Source organism: Kwoniella botswanensis, chromosome 1 (genome assembly GCF_036426115.1).
Source record: "Kwoniella botswanensis chromosome 1, complete sequence".
Classification (NCBI taxonomy): domain Eukaryota; kingdom Fungi; phylum Basidiomycota; class Tremellomycetes; order Tremellales; family Cryptococcaceae; genus Kwoniella; species Kwoniella botswanensis.
Window position 1 is genome coordinate 11794736 of NC_088599.1, and position 21652 is coordinate 11816387.

The 21652-nt window shown below is 48.7% G+C and overlaps 9 protein-coding genes across 9 annotated transcripts; 5 read left to right on the forward strand and 4 right to left on the reverse strand.

Moving 5' to 3' along the window:
- Positions 1–131: 131 nt before the first annotated feature.
- On the reverse strand, positions 132–1755 carry L199_004449 (uncharacterized protein; the record flags this gene model as incomplete). The annotated part of the gene is made up of 8 exons (XM_064890176.1): positions 132–325; positions 399–627; positions 681–823; positions 955–978; positions 1037–1063; positions 1117–1381; positions 1428–1510; positions 1554–1755. 8 exons carry the CDS (start codon positions 1753–1755, stop codon positions 132–134), a joined length of 1167 nt encoding a protein of 388 aa, XP_064746248.1.
- Positions 1756–2509: 754 nt separating this feature from the next.
- On the forward strand, positions 2510–4354 carry L199_004450 (uncharacterized protein; the record flags this gene model as incomplete). The annotated part of the gene is made up of 6 exons (XM_064890177.1): positions 2510–2712; positions 2763–2928; positions 2982–3134; positions 3188–3401; positions 3460–3977; positions 4040–4354. The coding sequence occupies 6 exons, from the start codon at positions 2510–2512 to the stop codon at positions 4352–4354; spliced, it is 1569 nt and encodes a 522-aa protein (XP_064746249.1).
- Positions 4355–4868: 514 nt separating this feature from the next.
- Positions 4869–7319, reverse strand: L199_004451 (uncharacterized protein; the record flags this gene model as incomplete). Its single annotated transcript, XM_064890178.1, has 15 exons — positions 4869–5041; positions 5106–5204; positions 5255–5396; positions 5463–5651; positions 5703–5796; positions 5844–6064; positions 6119–6240; positions 6295–6504; positions 6562–6654; positions 6718–6775; positions 6833–6917; positions 6971–7003; positions 7053–7138; positions 7190–7240; positions 7293–7319. 15 exons carry the CDS (start codon positions 7317–7319, stop codon positions 4869–4871), a joined length of 1683 nt encoding a protein of 560 aa, XP_064746250.1.
- Positions 7320–8050: 731 nt separating this feature from the next.
- Positions 8051–9824, forward strand: L199_004452 (uncharacterized protein; the record flags this gene model as incomplete). The annotated part of the gene is made up of 5 exons (XM_064890179.1): positions 8051–8428; positions 8488–8614; positions 8668–9156; positions 9214–9443; positions 9513–9824. 5 exons carry the CDS (start codon positions 8051–8053, stop codon positions 9822–9824), a joined length of 1536 nt encoding a protein of 511 aa, XP_064746251.1.
- A 752-nt stretch (positions 9825–10576) lies between these two features.
- Positions 10577–13424, reverse strand: L199_004453 (OPT family small oligopeptide transporter; the record flags this gene model as incomplete). Its single annotated transcript, XM_064890180.1, has 4 exons — positions 10577–10792; positions 10875–12688; positions 12766–13202; positions 13258–13424. 4 exons carry the CDS (start codon positions 13422–13424, stop codon positions 10577–10579), a joined length of 2634 nt encoding a protein of 877 aa, XP_064746252.1.
- A 649-nt stretch (positions 13425–14073) lies between these two features.
- Positions 14074–14788, forward strand: L199_004454 (uncharacterized protein; the record flags this gene model as incomplete). Its single annotated transcript, XM_064890181.1, has 4 exons — positions 14074–14201; positions 14293–14382; positions 14438–14669; positions 14729–14788. The coding sequence occupies 4 exons, from the start codon at positions 14074–14076 to the stop codon at positions 14786–14788; spliced, it is 510 nt and encodes a 169-aa protein (XP_064746253.1).
- Positions 14789–14822: 34 nt separating this feature from the next.
- On the forward strand, positions 14823–17250 carry L199_004455 (uncharacterized protein; the record flags this gene model as incomplete). Its single annotated transcript, XM_064890182.1, has 11 exons — positions 14823–14933; positions 15040–15575; positions 15675–15756; positions 15820–15837; positions 15923–16012; positions 16078–16286; positions 16351–16606; positions 16666–16711; positions 16759–16850; positions 16923–16944; positions 17000–17250. 11 exons carry the CDS (start codon positions 14823–14825, stop codon positions 17248–17250), a joined length of 1713 nt encoding a protein of 570 aa, XP_064746254.1.
- A 149-nt stretch (positions 17251–17399) lies between these two features.
- On the reverse strand, positions 17400–19427 carry L199_004456 (uncharacterized protein; the record flags this gene model as incomplete). The annotated part of the gene is made up of 7 exons (XM_064890183.1): positions 17400–17528; positions 17603–17700; positions 17775–18019; positions 18086–18262; positions 18334–18438; positions 18497–18759; positions 18825–19427. The coding sequence occupies 7 exons, from the start codon at positions 19425–19427 to the stop codon at positions 17400–17402; spliced, it is 1620 nt and encodes a 539-aa protein (XP_064746255.1).
- A 336-nt stretch (positions 19428–19763) lies between these two features.
- On the forward strand, positions 19764–21509 carry L199_004457 (uncharacterized protein; the record flags this gene model as incomplete). Its single annotated transcript, XM_064890184.1, has 1 exon — positions 19764–21509. One exon carries the CDS (start codon positions 19764–19766, stop codon positions 21507–21509), a length of 1746 nt encoding a protein of 581 aa, XP_064746256.1.
- Between the last annotated feature and the right edge of the window lie 143 nt (positions 21510–21652).

A 21652-nucleotide genomic window follows, 5' to 3' on the forward strand; every position in this document is an offset into this window, starting at 1 on the left:
TATCGCATATAACACTTTACGAGAATTGACTGTATAGACATCACCATCATGCATATATGTATTCATGTTGTAACAGATTTCGATTCAGAGGGATGCGCCCCCTTCGGCGGTCCTACCCCTCCCAATGAACCTCACTTGCTCTCTCCCTTGGTCAGTCTCATCCATTGAACCAACGCTACAATGAGTAAACTGTTTCCATATACCATCCCCATCCTTGGTATTCCCTTGTAGAATTTCCGATCTTTCCCAGCAGGAGTGCCCTTCGATACGTTGCCTACTTGACCTGTGGCAGTGACTTGAGCTAGGCAAGCTTTCAGACCGGATACTGCCAGATCAAGGTATGGTTTCCGTTCAAGAAGACCCTGCTCAGTTAGCCGAGTCCAGGGGGTCAAATCCACTCACTAGTCTGATTGCCATGAGGAACCCTCCTACGAAGCCAGAGGAGCCGCTTGTCTCAACATAACTTGTCGGGTCATCCAGCAAGGTGTGCCATAGACCACTTGCAGCATCTCGAAGTGGGAGTAAAGCATCTACCTGACGGCGTAAGGTGGACACTAGCATTCTATGGACTGGATCAGATGGCGATAGACCTGTGAGCTCGAGGAACATCGGTATTGCCAGAGTGATCTTGATTGTACTTCATCAGCATTGGGTCAAATGTACCGAGTGCTAACACTCACCCAGCAGTTTCCTCTTGCCCAAGGTGCGTCGGATGAATGAGTCCCGCTCGTTCCCGCTTCGTTGTCGAACCGCCACGCATGATACCAGAATCCGGATACCTCGTCCATCAAGTATTGGGTATGAAGGAGGAATTGGAATTTGGCTGCGAGATCAGCAATGTACTCTCTCTCCAGTATCACTCACCTTCTTCTATGTAGTGTGGTCGGTTAAGAAAGAGTCCTATCTTGGTCAGAGGTATGACTGTCATCATGAGAGTGTCGTCCCATAACTGACCTTCGTTGGCTAGTCGGAAGGTCACTAGGGATGGTGTTCAATGAGCTAATGTGCATCACGAAAACGCACAAGTCCGACTTACCATGCTGAAATCCGCCTTGTGGTGTCCCTATGATCCATGGTCAGTCATGCATGTCATTGAAGAAGATGCGACTGACTCACGAGGAAGCTCATTCATAATCCACTCGGCCCACTCATCAACCCAACCTTCGAATCGTTCTCTCCACTCCTTATCAAGCAAGGACCCTTTCCCTCTTTGCTGATCTAGATCGAGCAAGCAAGCCACACTGTACATCACTGCCATGGAGTTGATGTTCTTGGTGGGGATGCCCTCTTCAACCCGCTGATGATACCATTGTTTCATCAGGGCTAGAGTGTGCTGTGCGGTGGGATCTGAGGGGTTTTGCGACGATCTGAGTTGATAATACTGGAACATCATCAGTTGATGATACGGTCGATGGAGTATGACTCACATCGAAGAGACCATTCATCCCTATCGCCTGTGGCCATTCCCATCTGTGATACGTACATGTGTCGATGATACGACCATCCGGGACTGGCAATGATCAGCATAGTCCGGCCTACAACAGCGCACTCACGTTGATATACAAAACGTCCCGTTTTATCTGCAACTTCTGTCATCCCTTTTATCAGCAGTGCCAGCTTGTCCTCCGCTTCATCTTGGTTCAGCTCATAGGTCCGGTAATCGAATGCAGGTGAAGGAACGAGCTCATCAAAACCATCAGCCGTGAAAAGAGCTGTAGCGGTTTGTCGATTGTCTTCAGTGATCTGGAGCACCATGGTTGACTAGTCGCTAGACCAGTTGCGCGTGTATTTGTGGTGTTCCAGCCAGCTCTGCTTCATGTTGAACCTTGCCTGTCGTGAGGTGATTATAAACACAATCAAGAGCGACATCCTTGTCAAAGTGGGTAGGGTTGCTGCAAGTGGATCGAATGGGAGATAGAGATAAAAGCGCTGAGTCCACATGCCCACGACGTGGATAGAGCCCACCCGAATAGATGAGTGTGGTGGATGTCTGAGGTTATCTTGGCATCAGCCAGTGGATGCTGTCCACCGTAGAGCTGTTGAAATCATAGATCGTCTTTACACTCAAGATAGCAGATAGGAGATATAAATAAACTGGAGATCCATCAAGATCCATTTGATCCACCAGATATCCAGATGGTGAGATGGATGTTGTTCTTGGCAGATTACGGCAGACCACGCTAACGACGCCCCTATTGAAAATCACCTTTTCGCGCATCCCGCCTTCGTTGTCGATCAACTTTAACCTTCCAACATTACATGGACAATGTCTTGGCATGCACCTTTTTTGCATGTTCATGATCACTTGACAGTCAATGCAGATCTTCCTATCCATCGCGGACCGCGACAGATCCACGTCGGACCGCTATCAGCAGTGGAGAAATGGGTGTCCCACAAGTGTCCCAAACGATGCTTCACATGATATAAAAGGGCAACTGTGGGCTACTCGAAGTCCCGATCGTCCCAGACAAATCAGACCGATCACCATATATCATCAGAGCGCCTTATTATGTCGCAACCAAACGTTGAGCACAGAATGACCGAAGATCCAGCTACCTGGATTGACTCTAAAGGGCAAGATGAACAAATCGAAGATCTCAAACATGTGACCATTGATAATGTCAACGACTCCGAAGCAGCTCCTTACCTGGACCACACCATCATTATCGATGAGCGAGAGAACAAAAGACTCAAGAGGATGATTGATCGAAGGTGGGTGCATCGCCCCATCTCGGGCTGTATCGCTGATATCTTTTCCGAAGGATCTTACCACTTCTTTGTCTTGCTTACTTCGCCCAGGCTATGGACAAGGGTGCAACCAGTCCCATTAGTATCATGGGCTGGCTTGAAGATGTCAACGCTTCCGGTCAAGATTACGCTCTCAGCAGTACGGTATTATGGATCGGTCTCGTGGCCGGTAATCCTGTGGTAAGTAATCAACATCGTCGCAGGCCGTGTAATGATGCTGAGAATAGATCTAGGCGTCCCAACTTATTCGTCGATTCCCCGTTGCCAAAGTTCTCGCAGCGTCGATGCTTGTATGGACGGGCCTGGCATTCTGGTTGACCTTCACCCTCGACGTACCTCAAATCCTAGCAAATCGTGCTATTCTTGGATTCTTCGAAGCGTCGTTTGTAAGTGCACATGATCAGGAAGTTGCATCCAGTTTGCTAATATCTCGAATCAGAATCCCTGCTTGGTCACGATCATGGTGCAATGGTATCTAAGCTCGGAGCAAGCCGTCATCTCGGCTGTCTGGCACTCGTTCACTTCTCTTTCAACTTGTCTTCAATCGGTCATGGGATATGGGTTCTACCATGTTCGTCACGACAATTCTGGTGGCCTGAAGAGCTGGCAGTATCTTCTCTTGACGGCTGCATGCATCTCAGCCGTCTCGACCAGTGAGTATCCTGAGACTTTCTACTTTCTGTCTTTTCCCTTTGTGCTGACTTTTTGCAGTTGCCGTATTCTTTTTCCTCCCCGACAGTCCTACAAGAGCGCGTTGGGCTGATGAAGAGCTCAAGACCAAGTTTGTCGAACGGGTCAGATCCAACAACCAAGGTATCAAGCAGAAAATTTGGAAATCGGACCAGGCTTGGGAGACCGCGAAAGATCCTCAGGTGTATGCTCTATTCGCCTTGACGTTCTGTCAAACTCTTGTCATCGGCGGTGTTGGCAAGTTCAGCGCGCTACTTATCAACAAAGCATTTGGATTCGATGTTGCTACCAGTCAGCTGCTCAAGATCCCCGTCTCGGCGGTCGGTGTATCCGCCTACTTCTTGATGGCGTATCTGCAACAAAAGTACGAACAGACACTCTTCACCATGATCGCCTTCACGTTGTTGAACATGATCGGTACCATCGTTATTGTCTGCGTTGCACCCAGCGACAAGACTCGAGTTGGGCTTATGATCGCTTTCCTCTTGCTTCAATTCTTTGGTGCTTGTAACACCGCCACTTCGGTCGTCCTGAGTCGAGTGAGTCAAGTATTGCCTATTTAGGTATCCATTGACGAGGTCAGCTGATCAATAGATTCTAGAACATCGCTGGTCAGACCAAGAAATCTATCGCCTACGCCACCACCTTCATGGCTTGGGGCGCTGGAAATGCTGTATCTCCTCAGCTCTTCTGGAATACCTGGGCTCCGAGATACATTCCGTCTCTCTACATTCATCTGGGCCTCTACGCTACCTATATCATCCTCGCACTGGCTACACGTACCATGCTTGTTCGACGCAATGCTAAAAAACAAGCGGCTCGAGACATGCGTGATGGCGAGGAGGTACAAGCCAATCTGCATGCATTCGAAGATCTGACGGATCTGCAGAACCCAGACTACAAGTACTCGATCTAGGTGGATGATTATAGTATCCGTTTGTGGACGTCATTGCGCCTTACGTGTACGAGTATCATGATGAAAAATATGACAGTAGATATTGGGAGATGGACCCGGGATAGGCCATGTCCCTTGCGGTAGTGGATTCTGATTGTAGTTAAGCATGAAGGGTTTCTTGTGGGCAATGTAAGAATAGTATGCCTTTGGAAGATATAGCTCGAATGTATTGTTTATATCGGCAATGATGTTGTGAAATGTTGGGTGCGCACAACAACAAGAGGTCCATATGAGGTCATGAAGCAGCTCTCCCATTAATGCAGAATGCGACATACGCAGGTGCGCAATCTTTGGACTTGTGCGATGTCATGGAATGGCATTCTCAACTTTCACGACCCGCAAAGGCTAAACTTCTACAATCAAGATCCCCCCCCTCCCCCCGCGACACTCCTCGCTCAGCCCTGAAATGAAGAGAAATCTTGGCGTCACAAGGGGAGCTCGACTCTTTACATGTCTACTAATAGCGAAAGAGCGTTTAATGTCCCCAATCGTCCCAATTTATTCCGGTACTTCTCCCAAACCCTCCCACGCCGGGATCAGCCATATTCACGATTGTTCCTGTCTCTGCTTCGTACTCATGCCAGAATGCAACTAACTGTTGTAATTTCTGGGGATGCGCCTCTGCTAAGTCTTTCGTCTCCCCGGGATCTGACAGTGCGACACAAGGTCAGGCAACGCGGCACTAGGCTTGATTGATGCTAACAAAGCTCACCTTGATCAAGATCGAATAACAGCCACTGATCCTTGCCTGTAGGAGGCGGCAACCACACGGCCTTCCATCTGCCCTGTCTTATGGCGGCTTGACCGAACACTAAGAAGGTGCAGATCAGCGATAGGTCTTCCTGGGAGGGCATCACTCACATTCCCAACCATGAATTGCATTCTCATCATGAACTTCCTTTCTCTGACCCGACAACCACGGTGCCCATGATTTTCCTCTTGGTCTGTGCACCTTTCGACCTCTGAATTCATCTCCTGGATGCTGGACCCCTGCCAAGTCGAGCTATTGCAAGATAAGGGATGAATGTGAAAATAGAATAGGATGCATCCCTAAGTGAGATCCACTCACAACTGTGGGTAGAATATCCATTATCGTGGTGAACTCATGTGTGACACCGTTATCTTGCTTCAATATACCACCTAGTTTCGGATAGTGTATGATGCTTGGACATCGTATACCACCCTCTGTGGCCCATGCTTTGTACATCTTCGACGGTGCCGTTGCTGCTTGACCCCAATGAGGTCCAAGGTACGTCCACTAAGAACCAGTGTTGTCAGCTAATGGAGGATGCCGTCGAGTTCGACTTACCGAGTTTCCTCTACCAATGTTCTCGATACTGTTGTCGAAGAATTTCTCGACCGTCTTTTTTATCTGATCACCCATAACTGGGATAGCCTCAAGCCTATGAGCCTTTGTCAGCGGATAGATCCTTGCCAAACTCCCACTTACAAAGCACCTTCCGCCCCATTATCGCTTGAGAAAAATACAAAAGTGTTTTCTAATTCGCCACGGTCTTCGAGCAGCTGGATGACCCGCCCAATCTCCTTATCCATCACGGTCACCATGGCGGCATACACTTCCATCTTTTTCGCACTGATGGCACGTTCCTCAGGCGAAAGCTCGTCCCAGGACTTGTAACCATACGGGCTCATAATCGGATGAGGTGACACCTAAGTCACGCGTGGTAAGCACAAAGAAGCAACCAAGGAGTTTTGTACACCAACATCTTTGGAGATCAGACCGAGCTGTTTTAATCGTTCCAGTCTTTCTAAACGCAAAGCTTCTGGTCCTGCATCATATCGACCTTTGTATTTGGCTATCTCCTCGTCAGGGGCCTGTAGTGGCCCTACAATCTCGAAGAGTCAATGTAATTTCCGCGTAGGGTGTGAAAATGACTCACAATGCGGGGCTGTGTAAGGCAAATAGGCGAAGAAGGGTTTCTCCGTGTTTCGTTCCTTCAGGAAACCCAACATTCGGTCAGTGAAGTAGGTCGAGGAATAAAACGGCCCAAGGATATCTTTGTGCGAGATCTGTTCGGGCCCATCTACGTATAAAGGGGGAAGAAATTTCATTGCCGGAGTGCTGTCGTCGAGGAATGGTTCGTATAGATCTACATCGCCAGAGGTTTCAACGAGAGTGCATCTGATGCCGGATATAGTCAACTTACAGTGATTACCAGCACCTGGCAGAAGCCCGAACACTTTTTGGAACCCTCGGGCATGAGGTTGTGCGTGCTTCGGAAGACCGAGATGCCATTTGCCTAACGTGTGAAAGATACAGTGAGTCTCATAGACTGACGTGGTAGGCATTTCCTTCTACTGACCGGACATGATGGTTTCATAGCCAGCATCGGAGAGAATTTCGGGTAAAGCTGCAACGCGCTGTACTTAGGGATAAGATCATCTGTATTCGAAGGCCTTAAATGCAAACACGCTCACATCGTTCAACATTCCCTCGTAACCCTTGTGCCCTTGGTAGAATGGATCTCGTGCTATTGTTTCAGCCATCTGACCCAAGCCAGCCCTTCAAGAGGAGTCAATGACCACATCTTCGCATTATATACCCGAAGAACTCACAAATGGTTATCGGTTCCGCTCATAAGCATCGACCTTCAACAAAGTGGTCAGCACATTACATTTCGAGATGCCTAGAACTCACCGGGTGGGCGAGCAGGCCGATGCAGTGTGGAAACCTGTTTGGCGAAGGCCATTCTTCGCCAACTTGTCCAGATTTGGGGTAGATATCTGTTTCACCCGTCAGTAGAGAAGAGAACGACATTGAATGTCATAGCTCACCTCCGAGCCAAATGCTCCGATATCACTGAACCCCAGATCGTCGGCAAGAATCTGGAGCAAGGTGATGTGAGCTAGGTTACTGGTTTCAATTCAATGCACTTACAACGAGGAAGTTTGGTTGTTTAGACATATCGTTAGTGAGGGATTGCTCTGTATTACTATGGGACCTTGAATGTGGGCGACAGCTGGGGATGATATTGATGTGCATACATTCCGTTCTATCTACATCGTTGGTAGAATACTTCTTGGTTTGGTATGGTCAGACTAGGAATCACTGAACCAAACGCGGTTATCTCCTCCACCTCGATCCCGGATGAGATGGCGTGATAACAACAAATGGCGCAATCGCCACTCGGAAAGCCGTTTTATTGTGCAAATTACAAACATATTCTGTTTCCGCAGTGTTTAAGACCAAATCTACAGCCTGACGTCTTGCTGACGCCATGCCAAGGGGGATAAATTGAAGATAATTGAGGATAATTCCAGATATCTGATCGGGATTTCATTCGTGATAAGGTTGAGATTGCCGATTTGTCGAAAAAAACACCTTTCAGATTCAGTCAATTCCACCTATGCTAGTGACCCCGTCTTCCCATCACGAGTCAGACTGTAAGAGTGCATGAGTCACTTGGGGCACAGACAAGAATTGGATAAACCAAGAAGAACGCCAAGGGGTGATGTCGCTGAAGACGTGCGGTTGCGCCATGTTTGAAATCAAAAGAAGATGAGCTCCTTTCCATGCCTGTGGACTTTGTCTTCGTGACAGCGAAGGTATACATATATACCTACTGCTGCGATGCTACCTTGCCAGTCACCAGATACTCCCACTTGCCCCACAGATTTTTGCTCGCCGCAATCACCATGATTACAGATGCTCACGCTCAAGATATACCACCGAACCCGCCGGCTTCGCCGGGTGAAAAAAGCTTCACTGCCTACGATACCCCTTCCTTACCAAGCTTGACAGGGGATGTTGCAGGTGGCGAATTCACTTGGTCGGAGGCCGAAGAAAGGGCAGCAGTCAGAAAGATTGATTTCCTGGTGTTACCACTTCTATTCTTCGGCTTTTACGTCTTCCAGTTGGAAAGAGGCAATATTTCCAATGCTTTGACTGATGGATTTTTGAAGTCGGTCGGAATCACTCAAGATCAGTTCAACACCGGACAGTCCTTGTTGTACTTGGGAATCATCCTCCTTGAGATCCCTTCAAACTACATGCTACAACTTGTCGGCCCACGTGTGAGTTGGTCATGTTACACCTTAGAGTCGCCCAGATGCTGAATGAGATGAAAACACAGCTATGGATCTCCTTTCAGGTGCTCGCTTTCGGTCTGGTCGGCGTATTACAAGCCTTTCAGAAGGGTTATGGCGGTTACTTGGCTACAAGGATAATGTTGGGCGTGACTGAATGCGGATATATTCCAGGTAAGTAGATATCTATAGAACTCAATACATAGCCATACTCACTGGTGGAACAGGTGCACTGTTCATCATCTCGACCTTCTATAAACGGTCTGAGTTGGCCACGAGAAACTCCATTTTCTTCATCGGCAATGGTCTGGCAACCGCTACCTCTGGTCTCCTAGCTTATGGCATCCTTCCTCTGGGCACTCGATTCCCTTCGCACAAGGGTTGGCAATGGCTCATGATCGTTGAAGGCTGCATGTCGATATTCATCGCTGTTCTCCTCCTACTCTTGCTGCCTGCCTCGCCACATTGTCCCAAGCCCCTGTTTCTACCCATCCGAGTATGGACACCCAGTCAAGAGAAGATCTTAGTAGCTCGAATGGCTAAAGATGATGAGAAAAATAACAGGTCGAGCCATAGACTTACCCTCAAGGATATCACCAGCACTTTGTCAAACTGGAGGGTTTGGCCTCACGTCTTAATTGCGATCTGCCTCATCTCGCAAACTGGAGCTCTGGGAACGTATGGGCCTACATTGATCAAAGGATTTAATTTCGATAGTGAGATTAAATCTTTCTCTATGACTCATTCATAAAATTGACGTATAATTGTCCCAGCCCTCACCGCCAATGCTCTTTCCTCGGTATCTGGATGGATCGGTCTTGTTACCACAGCCTCTTTCGGATTCTTCTCCGACAGAACCCGGATCCGGGGACCCGTTGTCGTGACGGGACTTGCATTGGTATGGGCCTTCTGGCTTGCCTTCCAGCAAAAATCCCTTTCCACTGATCGATGGCTGAAGTATGGGCTTCAAATTATGGTGCAAGGTTTTTCGATCCCCTCTCATGTGAGTACCAAGACAAAACATCGATGTCGACAAGAAGCTAACATCAAAGTTGGGATCATCCCGCGACAGCCGATCAACGCTACTTGGCTCTCGCTCAATTGCAGAAGCCCTCAAGAGCGTTCCGTCGCTATGGCTCTCTTCATCATGGCGGCTAACTCGGGGGCTCTGGTAGGAAGTCAATTACTCCGAGGGGATGACTCTCCACTCTACAAGCGGGGCTTTAAAGTGTGCCTTTGCCTTGTTAGTCTCGGTCTCCTGGTGGCGATCTTGCAGCACATACAGTACAGACTGTCAAACAAGCGACTTGAAAACCGAAAAGAAGGTCAAGAGGAGAGCGGGGAAAGTGACGCGACCGCTTTGAAATGGAGATACACGATCTGAGGGATGTAAGATGATCAAGATTCGGAATCCCAGTTTGTAGTTGCACATTTATTATGGACATATATCCTATACTATACGATATGCAGCGGTCAACTTACATCACCTACCTTGAATGATCTCAACCTTTTCTGCCAATAGATCTCACTGCTGAGGACCCTGCTCACCGTTGCAGTGCAACTCGGCAAATGATGATATGATTGATCTCGTGCCAATCGCGTGTCACCGGTACAGGTTTCCTATTCATATACAGTCTGGGGCGGATTGGAATATTGAGAGGTGAACATTCAATGCACACAGAATGAGCCAATTATCGTGGTATTCGAAATCAGACACACATATGACATACAAAACAACAGTGAAGAAGCAAGCCAAAGAACCGTGAGGCAGCAAAAGCAAAACATTCCCGCAATCTTGGGTTGCAAGAAAAACACATACATCTACAGCATCTACCTGCAATTCGAGGAAGCCACACATACTGTATGTCATATAACTCTAGAAATCCTCACCTACAAATATTACAACTCTATTGACAGCTCAAAGCAAGAACTCTGTCAGACAAGATCAACCACTAAAAACAAACATACGGAGACACCTTGATTGAGGCCCGTGTTCACTGGCCTTGCGCAAAGCCTAACTCCCTCACCACCTACGTGCTCCAGTCCAACAATTTCCACACATTCTTCACAGCACTCCCAGCACCAGAGCGCAGACAGCATTGTAGTATTTCACCCGTCTCTCTGGACGACGAGCTTTTACAGATATGTACCGGGTGCAGGTCCAAAGTACCCAACTTCGGGGATGTCGAGCCTGGGGCATCCACCTTGGCCTTCACATCCCAAGTTGACAACGTTGTTTCCCCACCAGTCTATGGACAATGTGCCACCTTTGGGGATTTGAAGAGCGAAGAAGATGAACAGACCAGAGAGAGCGATACCAGTGGAGAAGCCGGCGCCAACTACGTAATTCCACTACAGTACACATGCGCAAGTGTCAGCAATGTCAATTCATAGGTAGAGGATTAGGCGATTGGAATGAAGTATCTGAACCAACCTTGGACCAAAAAGCCAGGTATTTCTTTCGAATGTACTGGAAAGAGATGAGGTTGACATAAAGGTTTCCGAGGTAGTAGGCCAAATTGTAAGGAGCGGCCACGTTGACGGGCCCCATACAGATCATGACTGGATGGACCTGCCTCAGGAAGGAGGATCTGGGGTATTTTCGTCGAAGAGCCCAATAGATCCCAACCATGATCAGACCGAGGGGGAAACCGAGTAACATCATATTGTACTGTTGACCCTTGCCGAAAAGCTTTTTTGGGCTGATGATACCCCAGAAGATGATCGAGGTGTAGAAACTGGTTTGCGCAGGACACGTGAACCGGAAAGCGGCGTCAGAAGTACACACATCTTTGATGTTCATTATGAAGTTGTATTGCAGAGATGAAACGATGGAGTAAATAACCGTGGCGACGATTTGGGCACAAAACGTGATCCGAGGTGGAATCTTGAGGTAATGAGCAAGTTTGAGATCATTACAGAAACTCAGCGCTTGCCAAGATGAGAGGTAACCCCAAGACTTGAAGTACATGAGAGAATTTCCTTCACCGGCTGTGATGGATCCACCGATGATGTTGGCAAGAATGTTCAGGGCAACTGGTATACCCGTCACCGCTTGGATGATCCCGAGGGGCAAGATGAAGATTATAGGTAGGATCAGACCGTAGAATAGAGCCGCCACAGGGGCGTGAGTGGGCCAACCGGCCACTGCAGCGCATCCGAAAGCAATGGGTAGAACGAGCAGGACAGCGTAATGCCAATCGGGGACTTCCTTGTATCGCTTCATCAACCTATAGTGGATGTCCTCCTCGAGGTCCTCGTCATCGACCTTCTTGAAGAGTCGTCTGTACACACCTTTGAAACCCCGTATGATGTCACGTCGGTAGAAAAGGAACACATAGCTGAACGACGCAGTGTACGATGCAAAGGCCCAGATGTTATAGACAATATAACCCGCACTGAAGAAAGGTTGACTGTAGGATCGATAAAGGGTTTCGTCGAGCTTACCAGTGGCAGGATTGAGCACGGACGTGACATTGTAGCTAGCACCTGTGTTGTCGAACGTGGCGTTGGAGTTGATGGGAAGGAATCCGGTATTCCAGGTATTGGTGAACCATATGGCGAGGATCATGAAAGCCCCAATGATGATACCAACGACTTGATTGGCAACAGCAAATGTGGGTAGATACAAACCGGCACCACCGAACATATTCCAATCGAAAGTCGGCCAGGGATTTAAACCGAGGCCTCCCCAGATTCCAGTGACCGCATCAAGCTTGACGTTATCGGGTGCGATCCATGTCATCCACGAGAAGGATGATAATGCTTGGAAGATGTAAGACGGGAAGAAAAAGTAGATAAACATGCAGCCCATGGCTACCAAAAATATCTTCTCTCTAGAAGCGCGGTAGACTCGCCCAAAAGGGCCCGGAACAGCCTCATTGTTTTGCTGATGGAAAGCCTTGACCAAAGCAACCGTGTTGAGAGTTGCTGGCCAGATAGCGACAGATGGGTAGACGAGGAATCGACGAAGTAGACCCGCAAGACCGTAACCGAACATGTTGACCGCCAGAGAGAGGAGGATCTGGTAGCCTCGGTTATAGGCGAAGGATTGGTTGAAGTACTGGGGCATCGCTTGCACGGGGATGATGTAGTAGGTGTACGGAGCCGTGAATGAGATGTTGGCCATGATCGAAATTAACATATGTTCTTTGCGATTGAAAGGGCCGTTGTTAAGGCTGTGTCTACTGCCAAAGAGAGTGAAACCCCAGTCAGGCAAGACACGAGCGAGGAATACACCCAGAGGGTCTAGTAAAAGCGAAGGATAAAAAGCAAATATAAGTGCTTGGGCTTCGATTGTGGCATGCGGAAGAAGGGAGACTCACACGCAACCAGTTGAGCGACATTAGTACCGATAGAGATAGCAGGGTTCCTGAAAGCGAAGAGATTGTCGATAAATGACCCAATGATGCAGAAGACTACGCCGATCGCCCATGCCCTGATGGTCGAAGCGGGCATATCAGGATCGTCAGTAGGGTCGACGTTGGCACGGACCTCGACGTAAGGCGAGTTCTCGGTGGCCAGTACAGCTTCCATCTTCATAGCTGTGATGACTTGAGTATGCTTGTCTGGGGAAGCAATGATGTCAGGGTTGTTGACAAAGCTGTTCATGTCCTCGAGCAATGCGCCAGAAAAGTTTGGATCATCCCGGTGCATCTGCACCAGCTCTCGAATGATCTTCATAGTCCGTTCGAGGGTCATCGTGTTGTAGATAGCTTCAAGCCGTTCGGCTTCCTCCTCAGAGGTTCCAAGCTCCAGGTGGCTGCCATGTCAAGTCAGCAGACCTGAGTCGCTTGAAACTACAAAAGAACACTTACCCAGCAACTTTAGCCCCTTCGGAATTGCCGACCTCAAGGACATATGTACCATGCTCGGTAGACAACTCTTTGACACCTTCAAGTGGGCTGGTTTTCTCATCATGAAGATGTTCGTTCTGCATGTCAGCAAGTTGGGAACCCAGGAGAGCTTCGCGCTTATCGGTCATGGTGTGTGGGAGACAGTTTGAAGAATTTTCTCCTTCTGTAGCGCAAGGATCTATGATCTTGGGAGAGAAACAGGACTCGTATCTGGATGATCATGAACTCCTGTTATAAGCTCTCGACGACACGAGCAACCGGTCCAGCTCCTGGTCACATAGCTACTCTCATGTGCTAGACCTTTCTGCTCAACCTCTATCATAGACCGGATTCTACGAACTCGTAAGCGGATTTACGGGTTATCGTATTTCCGGAGTGAGAAAGGCATTGCCACCTTATCCTGAACTCGGTGGTTCCTGATATCACCTTGTTCCGCCTCCGCAGCCTAGTTATAGTTCAACGACGATTCGCGCGTTCCTGTCTGTCCGGAGTCCCTGGCACCGGTTGATCTCGGGTTGATTCGTATCAGCGTGCGGCTTATCATTCTTTTTGTTCCCATCCGGGCCGCGTGGGTGCAACAATGCCTTATCTTGAAAACCATACCCACTCTATTCGCATGCGACTGACTATACATGGTCAAGTCAGTGATATCAACATTTCAGAACCGATGGGTTAGCTTATCACCGGATATCCGACTCCAACTCGTGATCGGCTGTCTTCAAACTTGGCGACACATTCACCTCGTACTATCTGTCAACATACACGCGCCATTTGATCATGTCAGTCGATGACCTTAGCAGACTCCGGAGACCGAGTGAAGAGGGGACTGAATCTTCTCCGGGCGAGAATAAGAGAAGACGGAAGCTGAACCATGTCACCAAAGCCTGTGATGCATGTAGATTGAGGTGAGCTGTTACTAGATCACGTTGCCGGCCAATTGGTCACCGCAATTGTAGCAGTGGTGCTAAATGTCTGCGTGTATGTATTAATTCACAGAAAGACTAAGTGCGACGGAATGTCCACCAAATGTGGAGCTTGTGTCGACAAGGGTCTAAGCTGCACATACGAGAAGGTTGATGGGAGAAAGTCAGTTTGTAGCTCCGCAAATGAGTCGGTCCAGGATGCTGATGTTGACAAGTAGAACTCGACAACGTCAGGGAAACATCCGAGACAAGATCGACAATTTGACGAATCTCCTTCTCGCCAGTCAGACCGTAGCGAACTTCGCCGCCTCCCAGCGACCGCAATATAATACCCAGCAACAACCCCATCTGCCCTCTCTTTCCCCACCTCAAACACTCCCCCCTCCTTCAGCTTGTTCTTTACGATCTGTCCCTCCTGACCGACGTCCTCTCAGCCCGTTTGATGATCGAGTGATCTGCCCTGAGACATCTCATCTGTTCCAGACCCACCCCCTGCGATCTTTTCAGAGCTCATTGGTCTCGCCGCCAAACCAGCAAGAGCTTGGGGTTTCGAGCAATCCGATGCCTGATCTAAGCTCGTTTCAGTGTGCCATGCCAGACAACATGCATGGCTCTACAAGTACTCCGTCAGATAGATTGCCCAACGGGCCTCAGTCGCCGCCATCGACAGGCTCAGCAGCGCAATCGGTTCTGTCGATGAATGACCCTTTGAAGGTATGTCTTCTGCCATCCCACCGTCAAGCCCATAATCATCATATCAAAGGATATCAGGTATCAAAGAAAAGAGCACTAGGCAGCTAACCGAAATGCATGCCATCAGCGACGAGGTACAGGCTCTCATATGCAGTTTGGGCCCACCTCATTCTGGTCCTATGCTCCCGACGCAGGGCAGGATCCTGGTTCTTCCACCGGCCGTGACGCCATTCACAATCTCTCCCCCGACGACGGCATCACCACTGACCTCCTCCCTGGCGATTATGTAGAGTGGGCCCGTCATTTGCCGCCAGATCTCAGAATTACGAAAAAAGTTCATGACACCGCTCTTGCTCTCTTTGGTGCTTACTACGCACCTTGGTGTATGGCAGCTGATATGCCCGCTTTTCTCCGGGACATGGAGATATGTAATTTGGTGGCCAAAACACCTACCACTCAACCTATTCCTCGAAGGACGTCAAATTATTCCCCATTACTGCACAATTGTGCACTTCGTCTGGGAGTACATTTCAACAGGGATGTATGGCCAGAACTGGCGGATATGATGGATAGTCTGATCTCCAAACACTGCGCGAGTATGCTAATCGAGGAGACCGATGATCCGAATCTGAGTACGCCCAAGGCATTAGCCTTGTACGCAGCGTGAGTACCGTTCGAACTGCATACTACCCTTTGCGAAAGTCAAGTCTCGAGCTAATAGCATAAGTGTATATTCAATGAGGCTGATGTCTGTATACGCAGGTGTCTGAATCTGAGAAACGAAGAATCAGCGCAGAAAACAGGGTACATTCACTTCGGTATGGCATTTGCCTGTGTTCAAGCGGTAAGCTAGTCCTGTCAGAGTTTCAGGCGTCCCCATGTTGACCAATGAGATGGCTTTGCATAGCTTGGAGTCAATTTGAATGTGAATTACATTGACATCGGGTGAAACAGATCACTCACCCTTTTCCAGACTAAAATAATGGCGTTACTGACGATGTTCACCACAGTGCAGACACCTGGTAGAGTCAGGTCAGATCACACGGCAAGATCAAGCATTGAGGAGCTCTAGCTACTGGACACTCTTCCAACAGGATCTGGTGCGTTCATCAATAAGCTACCCATTCCGCCTCCAAGCTGATTGCTGGTGGCGCCTGTCCTGAAGCTTCGCGCCATCTGTGCGGGACGTCCTTTCATGCTCCGCGCTACTTCCGATATCCATTTACCTCTCATCGACGCCGCCGCAGATCAGGACCCTTGGCTCTCTCCGTTTAGCAATGTATCCGTCAACGGACGCAGCTCGTTGCGATCTTCAGTCTTCCATTGGTCTGCTAAACTTGCTTGTCTACTTAGGCAAGTGGTAGATATCGCTTTGTGAGTCGTCATCATGACATTTTATGCTTTGTAATCCCTGTCTCACAGGTGCTTTATTGAGCAGATCGACCAATTATGACGGACTGAACCGCGACCTCCAAGTAACGGACCTCATCTCCAAGCTAGATGCGTGGCAGCGCGATCAACCTCTCCCCAAACCACAAGCTCACCCTGTGCCACATCTCCTAGTAATGCATATGCTATACCACTTAACCTATATCTATCTCCTGCGACCTTACTTTAGAGCTTCTTTGGATATAGCTCCTTCGGCAGCTCAAAGATGTCAGCAAGCAGCCAATGAGATTTCTGAGCTTCTCAGGGTAGGTCAGGTATGCAGAATACAGGTCATTGAGTGTTTACATACCTACCAATGCTATAGACATTCGATGAAATCCACGGCTTGCGAAACGCCGTCGCCACTATCAGTGAGTTCTGTTTGGAATGGCCAAAGCTGATACCATTTAAGTTCCAGTGATCTTCGGAATGGTGACCATTCGCCTTCTGGTCCTAGTTTCCGATTCGACATTGCCTATGACGGATAGTGCCCATGGTCTAGATGAATGCGTGAGCCAAAATTTCCAGGCTTGACAGGTGCTAGACAGCGATAAAGCTAATTGACCCTGCTTCGTGTTCTAGATCGGATATATGGACGAAATAGGTGAGCCGGTTCAATCAAATCATGAATATGTTGATGACACTGAGGCTTTTCAAAGCCCATACATGGCTTGAAGCCCGACAAGCTCTGATGGTGATCAAACACCTCAAAAATGAATGGTTACCATGCACGACCAACAACGCAGTTGGAGGAGCAGAGAATACCTCATTAGCATCTTTGGGGCCCATGGGTGGCTTAGGGGACTACAGCGACATAACAGGAGGAACAGATATCAACGAGATTCTGCAGTTGCTGTCCGGGAATGGGGGAATTGATATGTCAACTTTCTTTCCGGCACAGGCCTTTTGATTTCCTGAAACGATTGAGTAAAAATCTACACAACAACTCGATATGTTTAGAATGACTATGCATGTATCTTGGTACCCTGACGAATGATTTATGAATCGGACGATCCTCAATCCTCGATATCTTTCTGTCTCATCGAATACTTGCCTTGATCAAAACAAATTAAAGCTCAAGCGATGCCTGAGCTCAGCACCCACTCTTCTCCTCTCCGCCGCGGCGCCGCTTGGTCCAGACATGATCGATTTGTTTTCGATCGCCCTTCTGCTCAGAAATGGCATCGTCTACATCTCGACGGTAACAGAGAGCAATCAGCGAGAGAAGGCACACTTTCAATTGACGCATCGACAAAACTGACCTCTCTTAAAGTGCCATAAGCAATGAATTTCATCGATATTGCCGATCGACTAGGTTCAAACGCCGTGCACACAACATCTGACAGGTCATCTCGCATGCCTATCCCGCAGCCGGAGTATGTTAGCTGGTCTTGGTCTTCCGCTCCAGGTCAAGTAAGCGGTAACATGACTTACCATAAAGCTGAGCAATATTCACTCTGCCCTTCGCTTCACTGTTCATCCGCAGTTTCCCAGACGCGGTGCGGGAGGCCAGTCGCTTGGCTTCCAAAGTTTCAATAATGGTCTGCACAGAAGCCATGTTATGAGTTCCAAATATGACTCCGAGGGGCAAACTGTTTCCCGGACGGTCGAGCTGATTTCGCAAGGTTTCAAGAACAATTTCCACGCTTCCATCATACGACGCATCCGTCAGATCTTTGCTACATGTATGTAATTTGGAATGTTAGCGAGATTACCATACCTGGTCTGCACGATTTGGGACTCACGTCGCCCATACCGCACCATTGCCAGGCTTGCCCTGCTTTTCTCCTAGAGCCTTTTCTTTGACGATATAACCGCCTCGAACGACCTTCAGTCCCAAAGAATAACGATGTACTTGTGCGTGCTCGATCCACGCCGTCAAAAAAGCAGGTTGTCGTCGTAGATATGATTGGTATGTACCACTACCGGCAAATCTTTCAGCTCTCATGAGTCCGAGTGAAAAAGATGATCACTGTGAGATCTTTCTACTCACTATACCACAGGATCTCTCTTATTGTGTTTCATACTCAACAATAGTGTATACCCATCGATCGCGGGGTTGAGCCACGTCTCTTCTGCATCCAGAATAAGTTTGACACTACTCTGTGGGATCAGCACAGATCTCGGACAATCCGATATGCATGAACGAGACACACCCATTGGCCTTTGCTCGCTCAGCCAGAGAGTCCAATCGGTCCCAGAGAATCTTCAACTGGGCACAATCACCCTGCAGCAGACTGGGGTGCTTGACAATCGCATCGAAACTCATCGTGAGGGACGGATTGAGGATCTCAGAGTCGTCATCAGAAGGGAACCCCGGATAGGGTACTTCTTTGCCCATAGTTTTCAAAGATTTCGGTCGAGAGATCTGTAGAGCGTCTGACGCCCTTCGTAGTACCGCTGAATCAACAATTCCACTCTGAAGGAAAATGATGATAATAGTAAGCTTTCCAAGAAGATAATTTTGGAATTTGTGTCACTTACCACTTTGACTGCGAAAGCCGAGCTACCAGGAGACCATCCTTTCAGCTGCATCCTTTTCTCAAATTCCCCCTGGACGTCCAAAGCTCTCTCGATCTCCTTAAACCTCGACGCCTCCACATCCCTCGCATCCACCTCCTCGACAGCATCTGCCTCCGCCGAATAGTTAAGCGCTGACCCGATATTTTGCCGTCGAAGTTTCTCCAAGGTTGGTAGGCATTCTACGGCTGTTTCTCCGGGTATGAATTGAGGGAAGAATGTTGCTCGCACAATGGTCTCTGTTAAGGTAGGCAGTAGTGGGATGCGGGTAGTAAGTAAAAAGCTGAGCGCGCTAGGGGAGAAGTCGACAAGCGTGGGAAAACTGAGAGCTGTCCACACAAGGTAAGATCGGAGTAGGTCCAACGTAGCCATTCGGGAGGTGGCCGTCAGGCTTTCAGACGGTATTGGGGACTCTTTAGTATCCAGTATGACAGCTGTAACCGAGAGTGAGACCAAAGTATACCCCCCATATCGGGCTGCTCGACTTGTAGCCTGCATCTCCTTGAATCGACCTTGCCCTTCCCGGAACGTTCGCAAGCGCTTGATAAGGGGCTGTAGGCGGTACATCGTCAATCAGATCGTGTTGGCGTGATTTGTTCAGAATAAGCAATTCGATTCTATTCAAGCTTGTCCTCGATTTCTTTTATCAACCCGATGTCACAGATATCAGACTCCTGGTAAGCTTTTTCTAAAGACGAAGAAAGACGGCTTTCCCGTGTGGGTATAAAGCTGACTACGTGTTTACGGATTTTGCTAATATCCGGATTTGCCCTATCGGATTTGAGCGATAAGCAATTACCTGTTATAAGTTCGGTCCCGTCCCTCCTCTTATCATCCATACAATGGCGCTGAATTGGGCAGCGCTCATCTCGTTTCATTTCATACTAAAGCATCGTCACGGCAATGACTTCCTTGATCTCTTGGGTATCTGGGTACCGTCGCGTAACCACCACCAACCAAGTTGCTACGTCCGATGCTAAGTTCCAGTCAATATGGAAGCAAGAGTGGGCTTGGCGGCAAGAGCAGAAGTTGGAGGATGACGAGGACGACGAGGATTCTCTCAAAGCTTACCTTCCTCGCGTGGACGCCAAGACTCAGGCATCACGACTAGCCTATTGGAACGACATCATCTCTCAACTCGACAAGATCGATTTGCAATCCCTATCCCCTGAAGAACAAGTTAATTATGGTGTTTACCGTGCTCAGATTGAGGTTTTCGTCAACAGCCAGAAATTCAAAGATTACGAGAAACCCCTCAATGCCGACTCGTCCTTCTGGGCGAATCATGCTTCAGCAGCACGAGCGACGTTCCGAACCGCGAAGGATTATTCTGCTTATCTGGCTCAGCTACAAGAAGTCCCTCGGTATTTCAGTGAACAGATCGATAATATGCGAGCAGGGTACAAACGAGGTTTCACGCCCCCGAAAATCACTCTTGAAGGTCGTGACGGCTCTATCTCTTCTGTTGCTGACGCCAAATCTGCCGAAGAGACGATCTACTACGAGCCATTCAAGTCAATCCCCTCCGTCATTCCTACGGCTGAGCAGGACAAGCTTCGTGTCCAAGCTACGAAAGCGATCAACGAATTTGTTCTGCCCCCCTACCGCAAGCTCCTCGCCTTCTTTCGAGACGAGTACTACCCCAACGCTCGTGAGACCCTTGCTGCCGAAGCCTTTCCAGATGGAAAAGCTTACTTCGCTGCGAAGATCAAAGAGTACACCACTCTCGACTCAAATCCCGAGACTATCCACAAGATCGGCATCGACGAGATGGCCCGGATTCGCTCCGAAATGCTTGACACCATCGCAGAATCCGGGTACAAAGGTGATTTTCAATCCTTTCTCAATTTTCTGCGCACCGACCCTCAATTCTACGCCAAAACTGCTGAACAGCTTCTGCACCAAGCTGCCTGGATAGCGAAGGAGTTCGACGGTGTCTCAGCGAAGTATTTTGGTCGACTGCCAAGACAACGTTTCGCCATCAAGCCGGTGCCTCTCGATCAGGCGCCATACTACACATCCGGTCGAGGTGGGCCAGGTGTCTATCTCGTCAACACTTATGACCTGCCATCTCGAGCCCTGTACTCACTCCCGGCTTTGACTCTTCACGAATCGGCCCCTGGTCACGCATTTCAAATGCCTCTCGCGCTCGAACATGATCATCTCCCTCCGTTCCGCAAGGCATATATCTCCGCGTATGGTGAGGGTTGGGCTTTGTACTGCGAATACTTGGGTAAGGAGATGGGTATCTATCATACACCTTACGATGTGTTCGGCATGTTGAGCTACCAGGCTTGGCGCGCGGCTCGACTGGTGGTGGACACTGGGATTCACTCGCTTGGCTGGACACGAAATCAAGCTCAGGCTTATCTACGTGACAACACCGCTCTGTCAGCCCACGAGATCGAAACCGAAGTTGACAGATATATCGCTTGGCCCGGTCAATCTCTTTCTTACTACCTGGGTGAACTATCGATTCTCAAATGTCGACGGAAGGCCGAAGAAGCACTTGGTGAAAAGTTCAATATCCGGGCTTTCCACGATACAGTCCTTGAAACTGGCTCGATCCCTCTCCCACTTCTGGAGAAGCATATCGATGAGTTCATTGCTGGCGGTGGAGCTGGACCGTATCCCGAGGAAGAGAAGTGAGGTGAGGAGATTATTAGGCTGAATGATGTGAGATCGTGTCAAACTTAAATTGAAGAATTTATAGGGCATTAGCATCTGTGATTGTTATCTATGATTTGCAATGAATACATTATTGACCGATGCTGGCACTGGATGTATTGGGG